A 23933-nucleotide genomic window follows, 5' to 3' on the forward strand; every position below is an offset into this window, starting at 1 on the left:
AGAGACGGGGTTTCGCCATGTTGGCCAGGCTGGTCTTGAACTCCTGACCTCAGGTGATTCACTCATCTCAGCCTCCCAAAGTGCTGGGATTACAGGTGTGAGCCATAACACCTGGCCCATATTAGTTTTTTTAAAAGAACAACAAAGAAGTGTTAATTATGCTGTTTCATGTACATATTATCACCACACTATACTCATTTAGTTCACTAAATGGAGATTAAAAGCATATCCAAATCCCATTACTACAAAAATCTCAGTAAGCAGAAATATCACTCCATTCTGCCAAATTGCACTTCTTGACAAAACAAGCTACAATATTTTATTCTGAATTGCACCCTGAAATTCATTGTAATATGAGGTGACCAGTCTAACTTTTAAAATGTTATATGTTCCAGTAAAGAAAAAAAAAAGAGAGAGCACTCACCTTAATGAAGTTACAGATGGACAAGCCTGTCCATACAAACCCATCTGGCCACAAAGAGAATCTGAAAAGTAAAGAAGAGTTAGTTATCCGATGCTGCAAAGTAAATTAAACCACTTAAATTAAACCCATATCTCACTTCAGAGCTATTGTAAAACACTCTGAAAACAGTAAGTAGGATGCTAAAAGAATCACCCTTATCAGAACACAAACTTACATGAAAGAAAAATGCTACTGAGTCACAAGAGGGATTACACTCAGACATCAGGATGTAGACAGACATATCAGGAAGTATAGCAGAAATGGATACACTGTAACTGTAACATTCAAAGAAGCTCAGACTTCATAGGATTTAGCAAATGATTAAGGCTATGTTATAGAGTGTCCAAACTGTAGAGTCCTAGGGATTTTAGAGAGATGCCCAAAAGCACAGTTGAGCATGCAAGGTTCCAACTCTGACATAAGTGCCCCACCAAATCTATTCTTCCATCAAAACAGTACTACCTTTATTGGTTTTAAATACTAGACTTCACAAAGACAATTCTTTTGCTTTAAAAAAAAAAAAAAAAAAAAACAGTACCAGTAGTAATGGTTGTAGTAAAGACAGCACTGAAACAGAAGGAGCTTTGAATTCAAATTCTAGGTTTTAGGCTCAAATTCTAACTGTGGCACTATTTAGACCTTAAAGAATTTATATAATTTCAATGAACATCAGTTTCTTCATCTGTAATGTGGGGCTAGTACCACCTATATAACTTTATTCAGAGGAGATAAACTGCAAGCTTGTTAGAATTAAATAAATCAACAAATGTAAAAGTATCTATCAGCACTACTAAGGAGCACATGGGAGAGTATCAATATTTTCATTAGGCAGAAAGATGGTCCACAAATGCCTAATGGTAACATAAATGAGATAAGGTAAAATGGGTATAAGTGCATACATATGCATACATTCCACAAGTGGCAGAAACTGAGCAACGAAAGAGAGCATGTTTAGTCTGAAGGGATCAGGGCTATTCCTGGATCTAGTCAATTGCTGCCAGGCAGCAGTATTATAGGCCCAACATTTTGAGAACTTCCAATTTTTCAAGAGAAATAAAAAAATCCAAAATTTTATCTGAAATCTCTTGGTTTTTTTTTTTAATTAAAAAAAAAAAAATACAGATGGAGTCTGGTCTATGCTGCCCAGGCTGGTCTTGAACTCCCGGGCTCAAGCAATCCTCCTGCCTCGGCCTTCCAAAGTACAGGCATGAGCCACTGTACTTGGCCTTGATTTTCATTTCCTAAATACTACATGGGCAAAACAAAAACTGGATTTTGCTCTAAGTTTGTAACCTTTGGTTTAGAAGGTGTTTGAAGCTCCTGCATCTAATAATTATCCGTATAATTAACTTCTGGCAGACACAGACACTTCTGGCAGAGACGGACACTTCTCTGTCTCTGCCAGAATGACAGGATGGATGGCTTGATCTCCGTACCCACCGAAAATAACTAATATGCTGAGTAAAATATCTTAAAATCTTTACAAATGAACCAAAAACTTGACAGAAAATGAGGTATGATCAGAGTCCAAAAACTAAGTGAAAGAGTGGAAACTAGAAAGGTATGCAGAGTACTGATATCAGCTTTCCTTTACCTTTAAGGCATTATGCCAAGCACTATAAATTCTGGCTTGCAATTCCAAAAGCTGGTGGGACCCAATGTACAAGATAGAACAATGTTCAGGTCTTAACCAAGAGAACCGCGGAGAAAACTGCCTTTTTAATCTTGGCACTTAGGGCTGGTGAGGGGATCCAGGACTATGACAGCAGTAAGGTACAAGAGGCGACAATGTTCAGGTCTTAACCAAGAGAACTGCCAGGAAAACTGCTTTTTTAACCTCAGCACTGAGTGCTGGGAGGGGATCAGGGACTGTGACAGCAGTGCAAGGGTATCTTCCCTGATATTTCATAACCACAAGCTGATCTTCCCCTAGATTATGGTTTTGAAAGCTTCATACCAGCCAGGCGCGGTGGCTCACAACTGTAATCCCAGCATTTTGGGAGGCCAAGGCGGGCAGATCACCTGAGGTCAGACCAGCCTGACCAATATGATGAAACCCTGTCTCTACTAAAAATACAAAAAAATTAGCCAGGCATGGTGGCATGCGCCTGTAATCCCAGCTACTCAGGAGGCTGAGACAGGATAATCGCTTCAATCCAGGAGATGGAAGTTGCAACTGATGAAGATGACACCATTGCACTCCAGCCTAAGCAACAAGAGTGAAGGGTGAAACTCTGTCTCAGAGAAAAAAAAAAAAACCAGCTTCATACTTAGAATTTTGTTTAGGGTAGCCCTAGGATTGTTGTATCCCCAACCCAATCTTGACAGAAGCAAATGCATGTTATCTCTGGAGGAAATCACCTTTGATCTAAGCCTGGAAAAATTCCCACAGGTAAGATCTCAAACATAATTAAAAAATCACAAAACCACTATGAGGAAATCAGCCACTCATAGCAAAATACAGCAGAAACATCAGTTAGCACAATAAAAACACAACGAATTCAGATATAAGAATTACCAGACATCCTTGAGTCCAGTGCAAACAGCCCCTTGTCCTGGGAAATGGGATGTGGCTGGAAAGGCAGCTGTCCCCTCGCCTGTCAGTTCCCCACTTTTGTGGGGAACCTGGTGCTAAACCAACTCACCGATGACCTGCTTCTGGGTCAGGGTTTCATACACAGCAGAGCAGCTTTATTTAAAAAAAAAATTACTAGACATCTTTCTCTACTGTTTTATGTATGATCTACCTAGTCCTGTATTTTAATTGCCATTTAGACAGATAGATCTCAAATCTTCATGTCTAGCAGAGATCAATCTCCTGATCTCCAAACAAATATCCATCATTCCCTCCCGGAAATCCCATCTTCCCTTAATATACTTCCTACCTGGATAAAATGGCACAGCCTTTTTTATCTGAGAATGGCTTTCAGGTTTTTTAGCTTAACTCTTACTCTTTGTTAGAACAGAGTGATTTTTTTCCAACTCTTAGTCTCTATGAGGAATTACTTCAGTAAACACTCCTGGCCTCTTAGTTCATTCCTCTCCAAAGAGGTAAATGGTCAATACACAGAGCTAACTTAAGAACAGAGCACCAGGGACTCAGACTCTTTTTCTTTATTTGAGACAGAGTTTTCACTCTTGCTGCCTAGGCAGGAGTGCAATGGCACCATCTCAGCTCACTGCAACCTCCACCCGCCAAGTTCAAGCAATTCTCCTGTCTCAGCCTCTCAAGTAGCTGGGATTACAGGCATGCATCACCATGCCTGGCTAATTTTTCGTATTTAGTAGAGACAGGGTTTCACCATGTTGGTCAGGCTGGTCTTGAACCTCTGACCTCAGGTGATCCACCCGCCTCAGCTGAGATCCCAAAGTGCTGGGATTACAGGTCTGAGCCACCATACCCAGCCCTCAGTTTCTTTCTCTTCCCTCTCCATTCAGGATTCTATAAGGCAATGATCTGAGTGTGTCCACTCTGCTGACAAACATCCTCTAGGGTGAACTGTCCCATTGATAGGCAGGGACGAGGCGCTGTGGAGAGTTAGCCAACTCACTTGGCTCAAACCTGAGTTATGTTCTACAATATAGGTTTTATCAAAAACAAAGGCAACTCCTTTGAAAGTTAAACAGAATTACCATAAAACCAGCAATTATATGCATATATATCTCCAAGAGAATTTGTATGTTCCTACAAAAACGTGCACAGAAATGATCGTTTGCACACAAATGTTCAGCATTACTCATAATAGCCAAAAGTGAAAATAACCCAAATGTCTGTCAACTGATAAATGGATAAAAATATGGTTTATCTAAGTAATAGCCACATAATATACAATGGAACTTTATTCAGCCATAAAAAGGAATGAAGTACTTTTATATGCTACAACATGGATGAACCTTGAAAGCTTTATGCTAAGTGAAAAAGACACAAGAGACCACATGTTGTATGATTCCATTTACACAAAATGTCCAGAATAGGCAAATCTATAAAAATGGAAAGTAGATTGGTGGTTGCCAAGAGATGGGGGGAAAATGGGGGTGTAGAGGGCGTTTGCAGATAGGAAATGACTGCTAAGAGGTTTCTTTTTACAGTGATGAAAATGGCCTGACTGATAGTGGTAATGGCTGCACAACCTTGTGAATGTATTAAAACCTACTGGGCTAAGTGCGGTAGCTCATGCCTGTAATCCCAGCACTTTGGGAGGCTGAAGCGGGCAGATCACAAGGTCAGGAGTTCAAAACCAGCCTGACCAACATAGTGAAACCCCATCCCTACTAAAAATACAAAAATTAGCTAGGTGTGGTGGCGCTGTAATCCCAGCTACTCAGGAGGCTAAGGCAGGAAAATCACTTGAACTTGGTAGGCAGAGGTTGTAGTGAGCTGAAATCACATCACTGCACTCCAGCCTGGGCGACAGAGAGAGACGGTGTCTTTAAAAAAAAAAAAAAAAAAAAATTACTGAATTGTACACTTCAAAATGGTGAACTTTACAGTATGTGATTTTTACCTGAATAAAAAGCTAATTTTTTTTAAAGATACTGTCTTGCTTTTTCATCTGTAGGTTCTTATTTTCTCAGTCAGTTCAAAACTCAGGCAAGGTAAAATGATCTCGTATTCTGAACTGTCCGAACATCAACACCCTTAGTACCTCCAACAAGTTATATGTACTACCAAATTCTAACTTCTAGTTACCTAATCTGCTCTAGCTTCAGTGCGCCTTAGTTCCAGTGTTGTTCATTCTTCCTCTAGATTACTGTTCTTAAATGACATCCTGAACCATAGGCTTGTTGACTAAAAGAACAAACTATGTCAATCTTCTCCTTACCTAGGCAACTGACCAACAACCGGGAAATCTCACAAAAGAAGGCTAAGGTTCACATTGAAGTCAGGAAATTTCAAGGTTCTCCAAGTCACAAACAAATCTCTGTAGCATCAACTATAGTTGAACAACTATATTAACTCATTTTATTATATCCATAATTTGTTTACATAGTTTTATTTGGTACCAATAGCATAAATCTCCAAATCTTTTGAAAACTAATATGTATCAACAGAATGACACAACCAGAATACGAGTAGTAAAAGCCAGCCATTAGCTAATGAGTATGCTGAATACAAGCTATTTACTGTATTATATTCCATTACCGACAGAAAAGCATAGAATTCCTTTTAACATAAGCAGTAATCAAGTGTACATTAAACCAAGTTACAAACTACCCACATTTAGGAAGCAGCCATCACAACACACTAACAGTTGTATAATAATGTATTATTTGGGGGCAGAGGGTGAAATAGAATTAAGTACTTTGAAAAAAGCTCTGAGTAAGTTCTTTTTGATTTTAAGAGACAGGGTCTTGCTCTATTGCCCAGGCTGGAGTAGAGTGGCCAGATGACAGCTCACTGCATGCAGCCTCAAACTACTGGGCTCAAGCAATCCTCTTGCCTCAGCCTCCCAAGTACCTGAGACCATAGGTACACACCACCATATTTGGCTAATGTTTAAAGATTTTTGTAGAAACAAGGTCTTGCCACGCTGTCCACGTTGATGTCAAACTCCTGTCCTCAAACAATCCTCCCATCTAGCCTCTCAAAGCACTGGGATTACAGGCATGAGTCACCACACCCAAACTGAAATAATTCTTACCAGTTCTCTCCCCTCTCCCACCTACACAGAGATATTATGCTTTATAATTTACAAAAAAAACTTACTACCATTCATGACCTTGTGTCTGAAGACTCAGAATGGAATCCTAACTCTGATAGTTACTGTGTGACCTTGGATATATTAACTTCCCTAAGGCTTAATTTCCTCCTTCAGAAGAAAGGAAAAATGCAGTAAATGTCTCAGTTACTATGACAGTAGTTTGAATGAAAGCATTAGCATAACACCAAAGGTAAGAATTAAAAATTTGTTAAAAGTAACTATTACACACAGGAATGGAAAACCAAACATCATACATTCTCATTCATAAGTAGGAGCTAATCTGTGATGATGCAAAGGCATAAGAGTGATACAGTGAACTTTGGGGACTCAGGGAAAAGGATGGGAAGGAGGTGAAAGAAAAGGCTACACATCAGGTACAGTGTACACTGCTCGGATGGTGGGTGCACCAAAATCTCAGAAATCACCACGAAAGAACTTATTCACGTAACTAAGCATCACTTGTTCCCCAAAAACCTACTGAAATTTTTAAAGTTTTTTTAAAAAAACTATTACAGCTCTACAGGTCAAGAAGCTATTCTTTCTCTTTTTTACTTCTGAATTCAGCCCTATCTTTCCAAAAGACTTGAAAGTATAAAATTCACTAACATTCATGAAGAAACAACCCCTTGATTCAAGAAACTTGACTGAACATTGTAGATTATTATACCATTAGTCACAGATAATCATTAAAGCAGTCCAGAAAACAACCTATATACTAGTCAACCCAAATAGAAGAAATGTGCCAGAGGGAAGAGTAAAGGGAAAAGAATCCTGATGAGTGAGTGGCAATCAGCTGTTCATCTCAGCTCCTCTACCTAGGCAGTGGTGCAGCTTGAGCTAAGAAGTCATCTGCTTTCAGAGAGCAATTAAAATCATGAGGATCTTCAATTCACCATGGAGTATCAGAAAAGAGGCCACATAGATAGTTAAGAGAAACCATTTTAAAAAAACACTTGAGGAAGTTGGACTGAAGATAGTAGCAAGTGATTCAAGAGGGAGAAAGGCAACGGTGTTCTGTGTAGACCAAGAAGGATAAAAACTGAAAAGAGAATACTGGCTTTTAATAGAAGATAATAATACTACAGTGGATGAGTTCTGTGGAATAGTGAAGGCAAAAATTATCATGGATAGGGGTTAAGAATCAGGAGTGAAAGAAAAATAAATGTTTAGCTACAAATTGTATTAAATAAAATTAAGTAGAAAGTGTAATAAGGTCAGGCAATAAGAATGAGAAGATATGGACTAAGAATTCAGGAAAGGTAAAGAACATGTTAGAACTTTCATCACATTACCTCTATTATCCTATTCTATTCTTCATAAATAGGAATAGAAAACAGAAAAGCTCTTGTCATCATCTGATACGATTTTTATTTCTCCCCCATCAGAGTGTGAGCTCCATGTTTCATTCTGTTATATTCCCAAAACCTAACATAAAGCCAGCACCTGAGACTTCTTAGCTCAAGCTGCACCAATGCCTTCAGTGAATTTATTCAGTGAATGAATAAATCAGATTCTTCAAAAGTTGGGGGGAAATAAAGAAACTTAAAATGAGATCTGACTGAAAATTCACCAGGTCTTTACTTAATACAGTCTTTTGTATCCATCACTTTTCTCTAACTCCTAGCAATTTAGAACCAGTCTGCAGTTAGAAGACCAAGAATATAAGAAGAACTCTTACAACTCAATAACCAAAAGACTAATAATCCAATTTAATAATGGGTGAGAATCTGAACAGACATTTATACAAAGAAGATAGATGAATGTCCAATAAATACATGCAAAGATGTTCAGCATCATTAGTCATTAGGGAAATACATTTTTTTCTTTTTCTTTTTTTTGAGACAGAGTTTCATTCCTGTTGCCCAGGCTGGAGTGCAACGGCACAATCTCAGCCCACCACAACCTCCACCTCCTGGGTTCAAGCGATTCTTCTGCCTCAGTCTCCCAAGTAGCTGGGATTACAGGCATGTGCCACCACAACTGGCTAATTTTCTTGTATTTTAAGTAGAAATCGGTTTTACCATGTTAGTCAGGCTGGTCTAAAACTCCCGACCTCAGGTGATCCGCCTGCCTCAGCCTCCCGAAGTGCTGGAATTACAGGCATAAGCCACTGCACCCAGCTAAGAAATACAAATTAAAATGAGACACCACTTCATACCCATTAGGATGGCTATAATCAAAAAGACAGAAAGTAAGTGTTGCAAAAATGTTGAGAAATTCAAACTTTTATGCATTGCTAGTTCAAGCATAAAACAGTGTTGCTACTTTGGGAAATTTTGGCAGTTCATCAAAAAGTTAAACATAAGAGTTACTGTATGACCCAGAAATTCTATACCCAAGAAATGAAAACATATATCCAAAGAAAAAACTGTAAAAGAATGTTCATAGCAGTATTAAATCATAATAGCAGCCGAGTGCGGTGGCTCACACCTGTAATCCTATCACTTTGGGATGCCAAGGTGGGCGGATCACAAGGTCAAGAGATTGAGACTATGCTAGCCAATATGGTGAAACCTCATCTCTATTAAAATACAAAAATTAGCTGGGCGTGGTAGCATGCACCTGTAGTCCCAGCTACTCAGGAGGCTAAGGCAGGAGAACTGCTTGAACCCAGGAGGTGGAGGGTGCAGTGAGCCGAGATCATGCCACTGTATTCCCACCTGGCACCGGGCGACAGAGCGACACTCTGTCTCAAAAAAAAAAAAAAAAAAAAAAAAAAATCCTAATAGGAAAAAGGTGAAACTAGGCTGAGTGCAGTAGCTCACACCTGTAATCCCAGCACTGTGGGAGGCCAAGGAGGCAGATCGCTTGAGCCCAGGAATTCAAGACCAGTCTGGGCAGCATGGCAAGATCCTGTCTCTACAAGAAATATAAAAATTAGCTAGGCATGGTGGCTCATTCCTGTAGTTTCAGCTACTTAGGAGGCTGAGGTGGAAGATCAATTGAGCCCTAGAGGAGGTTGCAGTGAACTCTGATCATGTCACTGCTTCCAGCTCAGCAACAGAGCAACACCATTTAAAAAAAAAAAGGTGGAAATAATCCAAATGCCAATCAACTGATGAATAGATGTGTTATATCTGCATAACGGAATAATGTTTGACAATAAAAAGGAATGATAAATGTTACAACATGTATAACTCTTAACAACAGTATGATAAGTGAAAGAAACCAGTCACAAAAGATTTTATATTGTATGATTCCATTTATATCAAACGTCCAAAATTGACAAATTCATGTTAGTAATTAGATAGCAGTATCTTAGGATTAGCAGTAAGAGAAGTAGTAAATGGAGTCAATCTGTATTGACTACTATTGGGTACGGGATTTATTTTCAAGAGAGGAGAAAAACGTTCTAAAATTAGGCTGCAGCAATAGGTGCACAACTCTGTGAATATACTAAAAAACACTGAATTTTACACTTTACGTGAACTGTATGGTATGTGAACTATATCTCAACAATGCTGTTAGGGAAAAAAAAATAACAAGTTCAGAACCGTCACACACAAATGTTTTTATTCTGTCACATTCCTGCTTCTCTCACTAGTGCTAAAGGATCCATCCCCAAGCCCCAAAGCTGAAACTTTCCAGGAAAGGGAGAGTAAAAGTAACTACTTCACCAGAAAACGACTCTAGAAAAAAACAATTATTTTCACATCTATTACCCCTTGAAACATTCAATAATTTCCTGGTGGCCTCCACTATTTTCAAACCATATTGTTTATTCACTAAACATGTTTAATGAAGATACATGTATGGCCAATAAAAAAGTTTCATACACCTGAAAAAATTATCAAGGAAACTACTCCTGCCTTCTACAAGTCGCCTACTTAGGCTATACGCCTCTCCTAAAACAAGACCAGGGCCAGGAAGAGACTAACAGAAGATGAACAAAATCAGCTTCAGCTTTTAAAGACTGTTTTAACAGTAGGAAGTACACGCCTGAACTACCTACCTCTTTTCCTCCATATTTTAGGACTAGTGTCAATAAAACAGGTGGTGAGTGTGCAGGAGGGGGGCTTCCTGTCCAAACATCATACAGAGCTATAACTTCTTCCAAACCCCAAACCTTACTTCCTGCAATTTATGTAAACAGATCACAGGCCACTCTCTTCAAACAAAATCATAACCCAAGCAAATAGCACAAGATTCTATTTCTGGGTCTGTCATTAACTCACTAGATAATCCTAAGGCTTCAGTCTCTCTACTTTGCTCAAAAACTACCTAATATCCCATCCCAAAATCATCATGCGGTCTAATAAGGAACCGTTTCCCAATTTCCAGATTTATTTTTACAGAAAACCTGATAAAGGTATATGAAATTAGATCACATTATATGTTTAAATCACTGATATTGAATATACATAAAATACAAAAAATCCAAGATTATCTACTGCAAAAATGTTGAACTCCTACATTTTAAGTAACCTTAAAGGTATTCACTAAACAAAGAATAAGCTTTTGGAGGGCTAAAGGCTGTGAGGTTTTAAATTTGAGCTCAGTTATATTTAGAAAAACAAGATGCCATTTCTCTGGATCCTGTATCTTTATCTTGGGCATTTGATTCATGTGCTTTGCCTGGTGTAATTCAAAGCAACAGATCCTACCCATATTGCTGAAAAGTCCACTGAACCTAACAGAACTTACTGGCTGTCAGAGGAATAAAATGCTGTACTGCAGATGAAAAGATAGGAAGCTATAAAGTCTCCAGTGCCAGAGATGTTTAACAAAATAAAAATTACCTGCCTCATTCTCAAATTCAGTGAAACAAACCACTGCTAACTTTATAAGAATCATTTCTATCCCATTCCTGGAAATCCTGACTTAGGAGTCTAGGGTGAAACTTGGGATATCTATTAACTAAAAGTTATCTCAGATGATTCTGATGTAGTTTGATTCTGAAACTACTGGTTTAAGACAAGGGTAGCAGAAACATTTCTTATCATTTGTCAATATTGCTCAATAGGTAGTGGCTGCCTGAAGTGCTACAATGAGAAAATCATATTTAAACACAACCAGAAATTAGTAGTCTGCCAAAGACATGCTGATGCGGAACTGGTAACATGCAAATCTGTCATCTCTGATTCAGTTAGACCACTGAATGGACTGTTTTTAAGGAGACTTGAGGTAAGAAGAGATTCAGGTCTGGATTATTTACTTTTAACTGGCAGAAGCTCCAGCTGACTCTAGGAAGGTAGGAAACAGAAGAACAGGCCTGGTATATGTACCAGGACTCTCCAAAAGTACTTATTAAGCACCTAGTATTACACAGAAAAATGAGACAGTATGATTTCTGCTCTCAGGATGTTTATAATCCTGTTGGAGAAATGAAAATTCTACGTAACATGAATGTGGGTTCTTTAAATAAAATAAATAAAAGAATTTTTGTGCCACTTTGAATAATGGTGGGAGCCAGTGGAAGAATTGAGTGACAGGCCAGAAACTGTAAAGTATGAACTGACTCAAGAGGGAACCAACTCTGGGTTCCTGATCAGTACATGATAAAGAGATGTATGAAGAAGATTCCATTGGCATCATTTTCCAGAGGAAAAAAAAACGGGAGACTATTACCATCAAGGCATAATGCACTGGAGGACAAATAATCCATTTCATGTTGTTTTCTGTAAGCATCTGTCTCTACCACTGGAATGCTGGCTCCTAGTGGAACATGTACACGTTGAATCAACTTTTTATCTCCCATAATGCCTACCACATGTTCTACACATAATAAATAATCCAAAATGATTGCTGAATTGTTGTAAAGGAAGAAAAAAATCTAGCAGATATTTTTTAAATATTTTTTAAATATCTGCTAGATTTTTGGTATAGATAGAGAGTTTGGTATAGATAGAGATGTGAAGGGCCAAAAAAGTCAAATTATCCAAAAAGGGGGAGAGTGGAAGGTGGCTATGGTTCAGTTAAAGATTTAAGAAATATAACAACTAAATGCAATGTATATACCTCATCTGGATCTTGAGTCAATTAAAAACCAACCGTAAAGAGATAATTTTAAGCAATCGGGACATTTTATTATGAACTGGATATTAGATGACACCTAAATATATTGTCTGTTTTGTTACATACAATGATGGCAGGGGTTATATAAGAAAACACCAGGTGGGCGCAGTGGCTCATGCCTGTAATCCCAGCACTTGGCGAGGCCGAGGCAGGCGGATCACCTGAGGTCAGGAGTTTGAGACCAGCCTGACCAACATGGAGAAACTCCATCTCTACTAAAAATACAAAATTAGCTGGGTGTGGTACTGCATGCCCTGTTATCCCAGCTACTCAGGAGGCTGAGGCAGGAAAATCACTTGAACCCAGGAGGCAGAGGCTGCAGTGAGCCGAGATCGCACCATTGGACTCCAGTCTGGGCAACAAGAGCAAAAACTCTGCCTCAAAAAAAAAAAAAAAAAAAAAAAAATCTACATTTTTTTTTTTCTTTTTGAGACAAAGTCTCGCACTGTCACCAGGTTGGAATGCAGTGGCACAATCTCGCACTGCAACCTCTGCCTCCTGGGTTTAAGCGAATCTCCTGTCTCAGCCTCCAAGTAGCTAGGATTACAAGCACCCACCACCATACCTAGCTAATTTTTTGTGTTTTTAGTAGAGATAGGGTTTCACCATGTTGGCAATCTGTTCTCAAAACTCCCGACCTTGTGATTCCCCCGCCTCAGTCTTCCTAAGTGCTGAGATTACAGGCATGAGCCACCACGCCTAGCCAAAAATATCTACATTTTCTTAGAGATGCATGCTAACATAGGGATGAAAAGACAGTGTCAATGATTTTCTTTGAAACACTTAAGCAAAAAAGAAAAAAATATTTGATGCCTATGTAGCACCTACCTTGATTTGCTGGATCTCAATGATGGGGAAAGGAGGGTTTTTTATATTTCATATACTTCTGACTATACTCAAAAGGACAGTTGGACTAAAGTTGTTTGGTGTTAGTTGCTCAACAATAGCAATGGACAATTCTTTTTCTTTTCTTCCTCAGATTTCAGGAAGCTAAGAATGACCTGTACCTCTGAGAAAACAGCCTAGACTTAATCAGAATAAAATGGGCATTCATTAGTTAGCTCTACTAATAAGAAATCTCTCTGAATCTACTCAAAGAACTTCTTGTAAATTAATATGAGAACTGAATATGAGCCAAGAGAGTGACTCAGCTGCTAAAAAAAAACACAAAATACAATCTTAGGCTTCATTAGAAGAATAGTATCCAGAAAAGGAGAATAACAGTATCATGTACTCCTCACTGGTAAGTTCACAACTGGAGAATTGTGTTCTGGCTTTTTTTGGTTTTGTTTTAAAATATAAAATTTTTAAAAATCACCTATGGAGGGAAATGTGTTCTGTTTTGAGCACCACATTTTAGGAACACTTACAGGACAGAATGCTTGGAAGGAGAGATATCAAACTAGTAAGGAATTAGAAACCAAAAGTGCATAATGACTGAAAAAACTGGGTATGTTTAGTTTAGAGAAGAAAATTCTTTCTAGCCTTCCACCTCACCTCTACCATACAGTGTAATGTTTTCCACAGGATTTCAAGAGTTGTTAATGCACATTCCATAAAGAAAACTGAGATAAATACTTTTTTTCTCTAAATGACTTAACAAAGTATTCAATAGCCTCAACAGCTCTGTTAACGTCCAAGAAAAAGGATGATCAGTATTTCTCAAATATGACCATTCATTCATTCATTCATTCAACAAATATTTACTAAGCACTAATTATTAGCTAACCACTTCTCCAGGTGCTAGGAATACAAAATGAACAGTTTTGATATCCTGGTGGATAGTTTGGGGGAACAACCAGGCTAGGTCTCTATTCCTCTAACTTGCACTGTGCTTCCTCAATTCTAAGTCTTTGACTATGCTCTCAGCCTAGAATGCTCCATGTCTAATATTAATCCAAACACTATCTCATCTACGAAGCTTTTTTCATCATCATAAGCAAAAATATTCCCTCTTCGTAGTAAACCCATAGCTCTTAGTATTTGTAACCATTTCTTGCAAACAGACTAAGTCTCTTAATTACCTTTGGGTCTCTCACAATATCCAGGACAGTGTCTTGCATGCACAGTTACTCAGGAAATTTAAGCTGAATAAATAATCACCTTCAAATAATTGGATTATCTTGTAAAAGAAGGCAGACTAGGTAGGTCTCTACTGTTCCACAGGAAAAAACTAAGCAAAAGCAATGAAGTTAGATGCAAATTCTACCTCAATTACAGCTAACAACAAACAGGTTACCTTATCAGTGTCCACAGGTGTTCTCAAAGTAGCCAAATGACTATATACAAAGTGTTTTAGGGATATGGTTCACTGACATGAATGACTAACTCTTAAAATTCTAGGACTACTGTATCTTACTGTATTAGACAAAAGGTAATTTTTGAAACACGCTATCTGTAGTAATAAAAACTTCTTAAAATTAAGCTTAAACATGAAATGTCCTTTCATTTATTAGTACAGTGATGCATCACTTAGCTACAGGGATACTTTCTAACAAATGTGTTGTTAGGCAATTTCATCATTGCACAAACATCACAAGTGTACTTCCACAAACCTAGATGGTAGAGCCTACTACACACCTAGGCTATATGCTACAGATATTGCTCCTAGGCCATAAGCTTGAATGGCATGTTACTGCTCTGAATATGGTAGGCAACTGGAACACAAAAGTATTTGTGTATCTAAACACAGAAAAGGTATAGTAAAAATACTGTATTGGCCAGGCACGGTGGCTCACGCCTGTAATCCCAGCCCTTTGGGAGACCAAGACAGGTGGATCACCTGAGATCGGGAGATTGAAATCAGCCTGATCAACGTGGAGAAACTCCATCTCTACTAAAAATACAATATTATCTGAGTATGGTGGCACATGCCTATAATCCCAGCTACTCAGGAGGCTGAGGCAGGAGAATCGCTTGAACCCGGGAGGCAGAGGCTGCAGTGAGTGAGATCACGCCATTGCACTCCAGTCTGAGCAATGAGAGCAAAACTCCATCTCAAAAAAAAAAAAAAAAAACACTACATCAAAGATGGTATACTTGTATAGGGCACTTACAATGAATGAAGCTTGCAGGACTGGGAGTTGCTCAGAGTGAATGAGTGAGTGGTGAGTGACTGTGAAGGCCTGGGACATTACTGCACACTACTGTAGACTTTATAAACACTGTATACATAGACTACATTAAATTTATTTTTTTAATTACACTACAAGATTATGATGGCTTTGAGGTCACTAGGCAATAGAAATTTTTCAGCTCTATTATACCCTTACGGGACCACTACTGTATATATATGTGCCCCACAGTTGACCAAAATGTCATTATGTGGCACATGACTGTACGATGACTATATAATGATACCTATTATGTGTCACACACAGTGTTAAGTATAGAGGATAAGAGACACAAAGACACTATCCCCATCCTGGAAGAGAAATACAATGCTGTTTGATCACGTTCCCAAAGCAAACCTGATACAAATCTGAATGCCTAGGTATCTACCTCAATAACAAATGCTCCTTAGATGTGGAAATTCCTTAGATTTTCAATATTTTGCAATCAGAGAAATAACTATGAAGTCATCAGCTTCTCTTAAAGCCATCTATTCACACTCCTAAATGTATTCAGGTCTTTGAACAAGCTACTCATTCTGCCTTTCTAGTTAAAAAGTAGAAAACAGAAATCACAGGATACTTCCAGATGCCAAGGACATCTCCAATTTTTCTCCCAAACTAAAAGCTGTAGTCTTTGCTGGCATGGACCCTGCCTTACTTGTGTTCCCAGTATTTAATACTGTGCCCAGGACACAGCAAAATAGTGCACAAACGAGCAAGGGAATCAGTGAGAGAAATGAATGAGTCCAATGTACCCGGATAAAAAAGAGAACCTTAAAGCACTATTTGGTTTTTTATTAGAAACCTGCCAAGGAATGGAAGCATGTAAGTAGATCTTTAAGTTAGTTTTCAGGATTTTAAGTGCTATTTCTAGGTAATTTATTGATAAATAAGTACCATAAGTAAACTTAAGGTCTTGGTCGCTTCTAAAGGACTAAAATTAATTTCTCAATCAGCAAAGCTAAATGACCAAACTATAATGCAAAGAAAAACCCAAACCACTTAATACACTCCCAACTTACCCATAAGATAATCAATAACTTATCCAACTGATTTAACAAACTGCTTAGAAAGCAAAACAACCTCATAGCATCAAGTGTTTAAACGGCTCTTCAAAAGTCCTAAAATCAGGCTGCGCATGGTGGCTTACACCTTCAATCTCCGCACTTTGGGAAGCTGAGGTAGGCAGTCGCATGAGGTCTGGAGTTCGAGACCAGCCTGGCCAACACAGTGAAACCCCGTCTCTACTAAAAGTACAAAAATTAGCCAGGCGTGATGGTGAGCTCCTGTAATCCCAGCTACTTGGGAGGCTGAGGCAGGAGAATCACTTAAACCCAGGAGGCTGAGGTTGCAATGAGCAGAGATCACACCACTGCACTCCAGCCTGGGAGACAGAGCAAGACTCCATCCTAAAAAAAAAAAGTCCTAAGATCCACATTTTTGCAAATTCTCATTTGAACCATTAAAATCATAAACTGTATGCTTTCTTTTTCTTGAGTATAAAAGTGATATATGGTCACTGTAGAGAGCTTAGAAAATATATACAGGTTCAAAGAAGAAAATTTAAATTACCCATCATGATGCATTCTCTCCCAGTCTTTTTTTCTATGCAGATATAACTTCTTTATATACTGTTACTGCTCCTACACACCAGGCAACAGACCACACATCTCCCACTATGCCAGTAACCTAGGCATCCTCAGCAGAATCATGTTCCAGGAATACTTTCTTAATGTCTAAATTTTATAGATGTGTACTTTTATGAAACAAGACCAAATCTGCTATTGAGTAATCCTTTAAAGTTTCCATTAACTCCTACAAAGACAAAGAATGCAGATTCAAGTAAAAATGCTTCTAATGACTAGAAATAGACCTAAATTTAACAAGGGAAGAAACTGCCCCCATTGGTTTTATGTACCCTAAGTCTGATATTATCATAAGATATGTTCTGCTCCAAGTAGACCAGGTCCTTTGAGGTCTCCAATCTTTCATTTTTACCTCAAAAATCCAAAGTATGTTCCTCAACCAAAACTTTGTCAGTTTCACGCTAAAAGTACGAAACAAGGACAATGCAGGGTCTGGGTTCCAGTATCTGCTCCACTACTAAATAATTGAGTGGCACTGGGTCCTAGCTTCTATCTCATTTTCTCCAATTGTCAATAGGAATATCACTACTAATGCATACCATAGGGCTGCTGTAAGGCTGCAAAATCCGACAGATCAGATGAAGCGCTCTTGAAAAAATATTATTCAAACGTAAGGTGGAAATCTTTTGAAAATACACATCCCCTATAATAATAGAAAACAAGACTTCCTCTGATATGCAAAGGTGCCATTTCTAATGGTGATGGCTACCCATGTATACATAGTGGGACAATACCATCAACAGCTCTGTACACAGGGTAGACATGTAAAGTGTCAGAGTCACAGATCCAACTACCCTAGCAGACACAGACGACATTTATCATTCACCTCCTGCCATGAAAGTCAGCTCCATCCTAATTCACAAAGGCCAACCTGACCCTGATTGCTGCATGTTTGACTGTTGTGCCTGTAATTACCCAAAATTTAATGCCCAAGCCACAGAAACTTTTTAAAGTTAATTTTAATAATTTAACAAGCACCTATGTACCCACCAGCCAAAATCTAGGATCTTTATGATAACCTACTTCCATCATATTGCAATCCCATCTCTTTGTAAGCAAACAAAATTTGCAACTGTTAGTGAGTTCTAGCAGTCTTTCGTTCTATCATACATTCCTCTCACAAATCCATTTCAACACAACTGTACTAATTAGAAACAAGGTTTATTAATGGTGTCAAAGGTCAGGTCTCAATTAAAAAAAAAAAGATGATTCCAATTTACAAGGTTTTTAATAAGGTCACACTGGCACCATACTCTACCAATCAATCAAGATCAATCTTACTTCCTTAGTAACCACTGTAACACTGAGGAGGACTCTATCTAAGCAGCAGAATTCCATTAGAACTTTTCATTTTGTACTCCAGGTGAAAACTCTGACTTTCTGAAAGTCACTTTATTGGGTAAAGTCTCCTTGACACAGGCTCATCCTGGAATAGCTAGCCAAATCTTCAATGGAATCCATAGATTCTACATTGATTTGAAGATAATGAAAAACAGACATCATTCAGTTTCTGGAGAGACTCTCTAAAAATTCCCACCCAGGCCAAGCCTGGTGGCTCATGCCTATAATCCCAGCACTTTGGGAAGCCAAGGAGGAAGGAAAAGGCCAAGAGTTCGAGACCAGCCTAGGCAGACAGCATAGTTAGACCTTGTTTGAACTAAAAATAAAAAATAGATTAGTTAGATGTAGTGGTACACACCTCTTCTCCCAGCCACTTGGGAAGCTAAGGCAAGAGGATAGCTTGAGTCTAGCAGTCTTACGTTGCCATGAGCTCTCATGGAGCCACTATACTCCAGCCTGGGTGACAGAGCAAGATCTTGTCTCAAAAAAATAAAAATTCCCACCCAAGGACCCAGTGATCTTCAAATTATTAGCATTCCATTCAGAACAGAGTTCTCTAAGACTATGTTCTAACAAGAGTTCTTCTTATTGCACTCTGAGTCCCACTATGCAAGTATGAGTCTGTTACAAACAACTTCATCAACTGATGATGGGAAACAAGTCAGACAGTGTGGTATTAGAGTAGGTCTAATTACATCAAAATCAAATAACTTTTAAAGATGGGGTTTCACCATGATGGCCAGGCTGGTCTTGAACTCCTGACCTCAGATGGTCCACCCACCTCAGCCTCCCAAAGTGCTAGGATTGCAGGCATGAGCCACAGCACCCAGCCGATAAAATTCTTAAAGCAACCAAGTGGCTTAGTAATTATTAGAAATTAGGCCTTTATTAATGGTGTCAGAGCTCTTGTTAAATATGGTCCTAATTATCTTATATCACATATTTACACTTATCCTTTTTTTTCTTTTTTTTGAGACAACGTCTCACTCCCTCACGCAGACTGGAGTGCAGTGGCACAATCTCGGCTCACTACAACCTCCACCTCCCAGATTCAAGCAATTATACTGCCTCAGTCTCCTGAGTAGTTGGGATTACAGGTGCACACCACCATGCCCAGCTAATTTTTGTATTTTTAGTAGAGACAGGGTTTCATCATGTTGGCCAGGCTGGTCTAGAACTCCTGACCTCAAATGATCCACCCACCTTGGCCTCCCAAAGCGCTGGGATTACAGGCGTGAGCCAGTGCACCCAGCCACTTATGCTGTATTTTATTTTGTATAGTACTAAAGTTTGACACTGTAAGTCTCATTTCCCTTTTGTTTCCTTTGTTTTGTCCTGATCCTATAGAAGAGTAATAGCCACTTTGAAGACGTCACATTCTCAGGTTATCAGTTGATATACATGTCAAATAGAATAGCAGCCAAAGGTGCCTAACCACAAAAGGTTACTTAAAATAAGTAGAATGTCATTGTTATAAATATAAAAACAACATCTGGTTCCATATAACCAAAGCTATTTCCATATCCCAACAGATGGCCCACAGTAATAATGCTCTGTTGATCTGATTATAACAAATTCTATTAAATCAAAAATCCTGTACAGCAGATGCCTTTTCCAGTTTCAGAGTAAGTCAATCTCTTTAACCAAAAACACTATGCTTTGGTTCTTATTCGTGCATTAAAATCAAGTTATACCAATTAAGACGGTCAAATTTTTTGACAGTTGTCATAAAATGCCACTGTGGTGTTTTCTGAGTTTTGGAGTGGAAAAGGCAAAAAGTAACTCCCTCTAGAACTAAAAGGCTAACTGTTCAACTTGGAAAACAAAAATTCACAGTTAAAGGAAGGCTGAGGGAGAGGTAAAAGTGAGCTTCAGCTGCCTCAAGCCAAGGTTTCTGAATAGTGGCAATGTGGAAAGCTAAGTGACTAACAAAGCCAACAGTGAAGATCAGTGAAAATAATTTAATTTCTGAGCTGGGAAGCTTTGAGACAAATAAAAAAAAGTCTAAACAACATGTATCTTTGCACACTGTAGTGTTATGTCCACTTTAAAAAAAAATGGGGATGTAATGTCAAGTTAACTTTGCTGTTTAACTGTTTCCCCAACTACATTCAAAATCAAATCTTCATATTCTGGTCATGTACTTATTTGAAATATTATCCTCTATTAATTCATAACACAGTAAACACAACAGTGTAGTAATTAAGAGCCACTGAGTTCTCAAAACAGACTATGAGGGTTCAAATCTTGGCTCTTTCCATTCCTAGTTATGTTCCCTTAATCAAATTACTTAACCTCTCTGTGACCATTTCTTCATCCGTAAAACTAAGAAATATTTGTAAACTCCACAATATATTTATAAAATCTATTTACAAAATTTATAAAATCTTAGGGGTTGTAAGATATGGATAATGAATGTAGAGTGCTTAGAAAACTTTTAGGCCCATAATAAGGCCTCAAAAAATGTTAGCTAGTATTATCATTATCATTATTACCACATGAACTGTGTGAAAGTTCTGAAAGAAAAGAAATATGAAATTATTTGTCTAAAACACAGAACAAACAAGTGCCAGAATCTAGGGGGAAAAAATATCTTCATTTTAAGTCCAGAAGATTGACCATTAAACATCAGTGGGCTGAGTGTGGTGGCTCCCGCCTGTAATCCTAGCACTTTGGGAGGCCAAGGCTGGATCACCTGAGCCCAGGAGTTCGAGACCAGCAGAAACGGCAACATGGCAAAACCCTTTCATTACAAAAAAAATGCAAAGATTAGCTGAGCGTGGTGGTGCGCACCTATAGTCACAGCTACTTGGGGGGCTGAGGTAGGAGGATCGCTGGGGCCAAGGTGGTTGAGGCTGCAATGAGCTGTGATGGCACCACTGCACTCCAGCCTAGGCAAGAGAGAGACCTGGTCTCAAAAAAAAAAAAAAAACTGATTCTTCAAGTAAGTACATTTTCCAGTCCTCTAAGTCTCCAGGAAATTACAGGGGGATCCCTTAAGTTAAAATAGCTGCACAGAATAGTAGATATAGTACGGATATGAACTAAGAAGATCCACTTGCTCCATCAATTACTTAGGTGTACAACCCTAAGCAGGTCACCTAAACTTCACACTGCTCATCTTAAGATGTTCTGCCTTTATCACAGGGTTGTTGAGATCAAATAAGACAATATGAGAAAATGTATGTAAACCAATAAAACACTACATGAATGTTCAAGGCCCATGTCTTTCTTATTCATCTTTATATCCCCAATGCCTAGAAAAATGCATGGCAGAGGTTATAATCTAAAAGAAAGCCATGGGAGGGATTGGCAGGGTAGATTCGATGAAAATGGGGAGGAGTTTAAAAAAATAAGAAACTTGGACAGGCGCAGTGGCTTGCAACTGTAATCCCAACACTTTGGGAGGCTGAAACAGGCAGATCACTTGAGGTCAGGAGTTCAAGACCAGCCTGGCCAACATGGTGAAACCCCGTCTCTACTAAAAATGAACAAATTAGCTGGGCTTGGTGGTACACGTCTATAATCCCAGCTACTAGGGAGGGTAAGGTGGGAGAATTGTTTGAACCTGGGAGACAGAGGTTGCAGTGAGCCATGATCGTGCCACAACACTCCAGCCTGGGTGACAGAGAGAAACTCCATCTCAAAAAATAATAATAAAAGAAACTCAAATGCCCATCAACTAAAGCAATGGGTATCAATGTAGTATGTCCATACAGTGGAATATTACTTGGCAATAAAAAGCAAAGAAGGCCAGGCTTGGTGGCTCACGCCTGTAATCCCAGCACTTTGGCAGGCCGAGGTGGGTGGATCACAAGGTCAAGAGATCAAGACCATCCTGGCCAACATAGTGAAACCCCGTCTCTACTAAAATATAAAAAATTAGCTGGACGTGGTGGCGCGCGTCTGTAGTCCCAGCTGCTTGGGAGGCTGAGGCAGGAGAATTGCTTGAACCCGGGAGGCGGAGGTTGCAGTGAGCGGAGATCACGCCATTGCACTGCTCCAGCCCGGCGCCTGGCGCCAAAACAAGACTCTGTCTCAAAAAAAAAAAAAAAAAAGCAATGAAATGATGATACATGCTATGTGGATGAGCCTCGAAACATACATTAAGTGAAAGAAGTCAGACACAGAAGAACCTATGTTGTATGAAACGCCCACAACAGGCATTTGAAATTGTCAACATCTCTATGAGATGGTAAGTGCATTAGTATGGCTGCCTGGAGGTGGGGGTATGGGGAATGACTGCCGATGGGTACAAGGCTTCTTTTAGAAATGCTGTCCTAAAAATGACTGTGGTGATGGTCACACAACTCTGTGAATACACTAAAAACCACTGACTTGTATACTTTAAATGAATGAATGATATGGTATGTGAATTATATTTCAAGAAAGTTAAGTTTTTTAAAGAATAAGATAAATTTAAGAAGAGAAGTGTTAAAGTATAAAATCACTGGCTTTGGAACATAAGTTCGTTTCTTTTTTTTTTTTTTTTGAGACGGAGTTTCACTCTTGTTACCCAGGCTCGATCTCGGCTCACCGCAACCTCCGCCTCCTGGGTTCAGGCAATTCTCCTGCCTCAGCCTCCTGAGTAGCTGGGATTACAGGCACGTGCCACCATGCCCAGCTAATTTTTTTTTTGTATTTTTCGTAGAGATGGGGTTTCACCATGTTGACCAGGATGGTCTCGATCTCCTGACCTCGTGATCCACCCGCCTTGGCTTCCCAAAGTGCTGTGATCACAGGCTTGAGCCACCGCGCCGGCCCAAGTTCGTTTCTTTGTTAAAGAAAATACTAAGGCTTACCATATCAGATTGTAATGTCTCTACAAATCCTGTGAAAAGCACATCTGTCACCTATTGTTCTCCTTTCTTTCAAATTTCTCTCTAAGGTTACAAATTATCTCCTCCGGCTTAATTCAATTGTCTTTTCATTGTAGTCACTGTTTCTGAACTTCTGTACTGCATTTGAAACTGTCAACACCCTGCCTTATAGAAAATTTTTCTATCCTTGGCTTCTGTAGAACTGATATACTTTCTGGTTCTTGTCAGAATGCTATTTGGGTCCCCTATTATGGGACCCAAAATTCCAAACCTCAAAGCTCTTTCTTCTTTATACTACTATCCTCCCAACACACATCTACTGATGTGTTTTACTAGCATCTATATTTCTGGTCAGTGCAAAATCTACCTTTCATCTAACTGTTCATTATATATAGAAATAATTACATGCATGAGATTAAGTAACTTGTCCAAAGTACCTTCTGATTTTAATATCTCATTAAGATTTAATGAATTAAACACACGTAAGGAGCTTAGAACAATGTCTGGCATAGAGTAAGTACTCAATAAATGTTAGCTATTATTTTATTCCCACAACCACTATCTTATATCAGACCCTCATAATCTTATTCCTGAAAGTCTCCAAGAGCATTCTAGTCAGTCTCTCCACTCCTAGGACACTCAGCTGATATAAAAAAACCTTCCTCAGGAACAAGATGCATCCTCTTAGTCTCGTTCTTTAGAACCCATTGTGGTATACTATCAAACAACCCTCTATCCTTGAAAAATCCTCCACCAATACCTCCTCGCCAATCCCAAACTCATTTATCATTCACCAACACAGATGATCTGACAGTCAAGCTACTTGATATCAT

At 38.9% G+C, this 23933-nt stretch overlaps 1 protein-coding gene across 11 annotated transcripts in view; it reads right to left on the minus strand.

Annotated features, from left to right (window-relative positions):
- The window catches only part of FOXJ3 (forkhead box J3), a 182372-nt gene that overhangs the window by 155972 nt on the left and 2467 nt on the right, over window positions 1–23933 (minus strand). For all 11 annotated transcript variants that reach the window (XM_035251061.3, XM_035251057.3, XM_035251058.3 and 8 more), the window contains exon 2: window positions 425–485. In XM_035251061.3, the coding sequence (XP_035106952.2) occupies window positions 425–468 (44 nt within the window). In that variant the 5' untranslated portion in view covers window positions 469–485. The remainder of the gene's footprint in view (window positions 1–424; window positions 486–23933) is intronic.

Source organism: Callithrix jacchus, chromosome 7 (assembly GCF_049354715.1).
Source record: "Callithrix jacchus isolate 240 chromosome 7, calJac240_pri, whole genome shotgun sequence".
Classification (NCBI taxonomy): domain Eukaryota; kingdom Metazoa; phylum Chordata; class Mammalia; order Primates; family Cebidae; genus Callithrix; species Callithrix jacchus.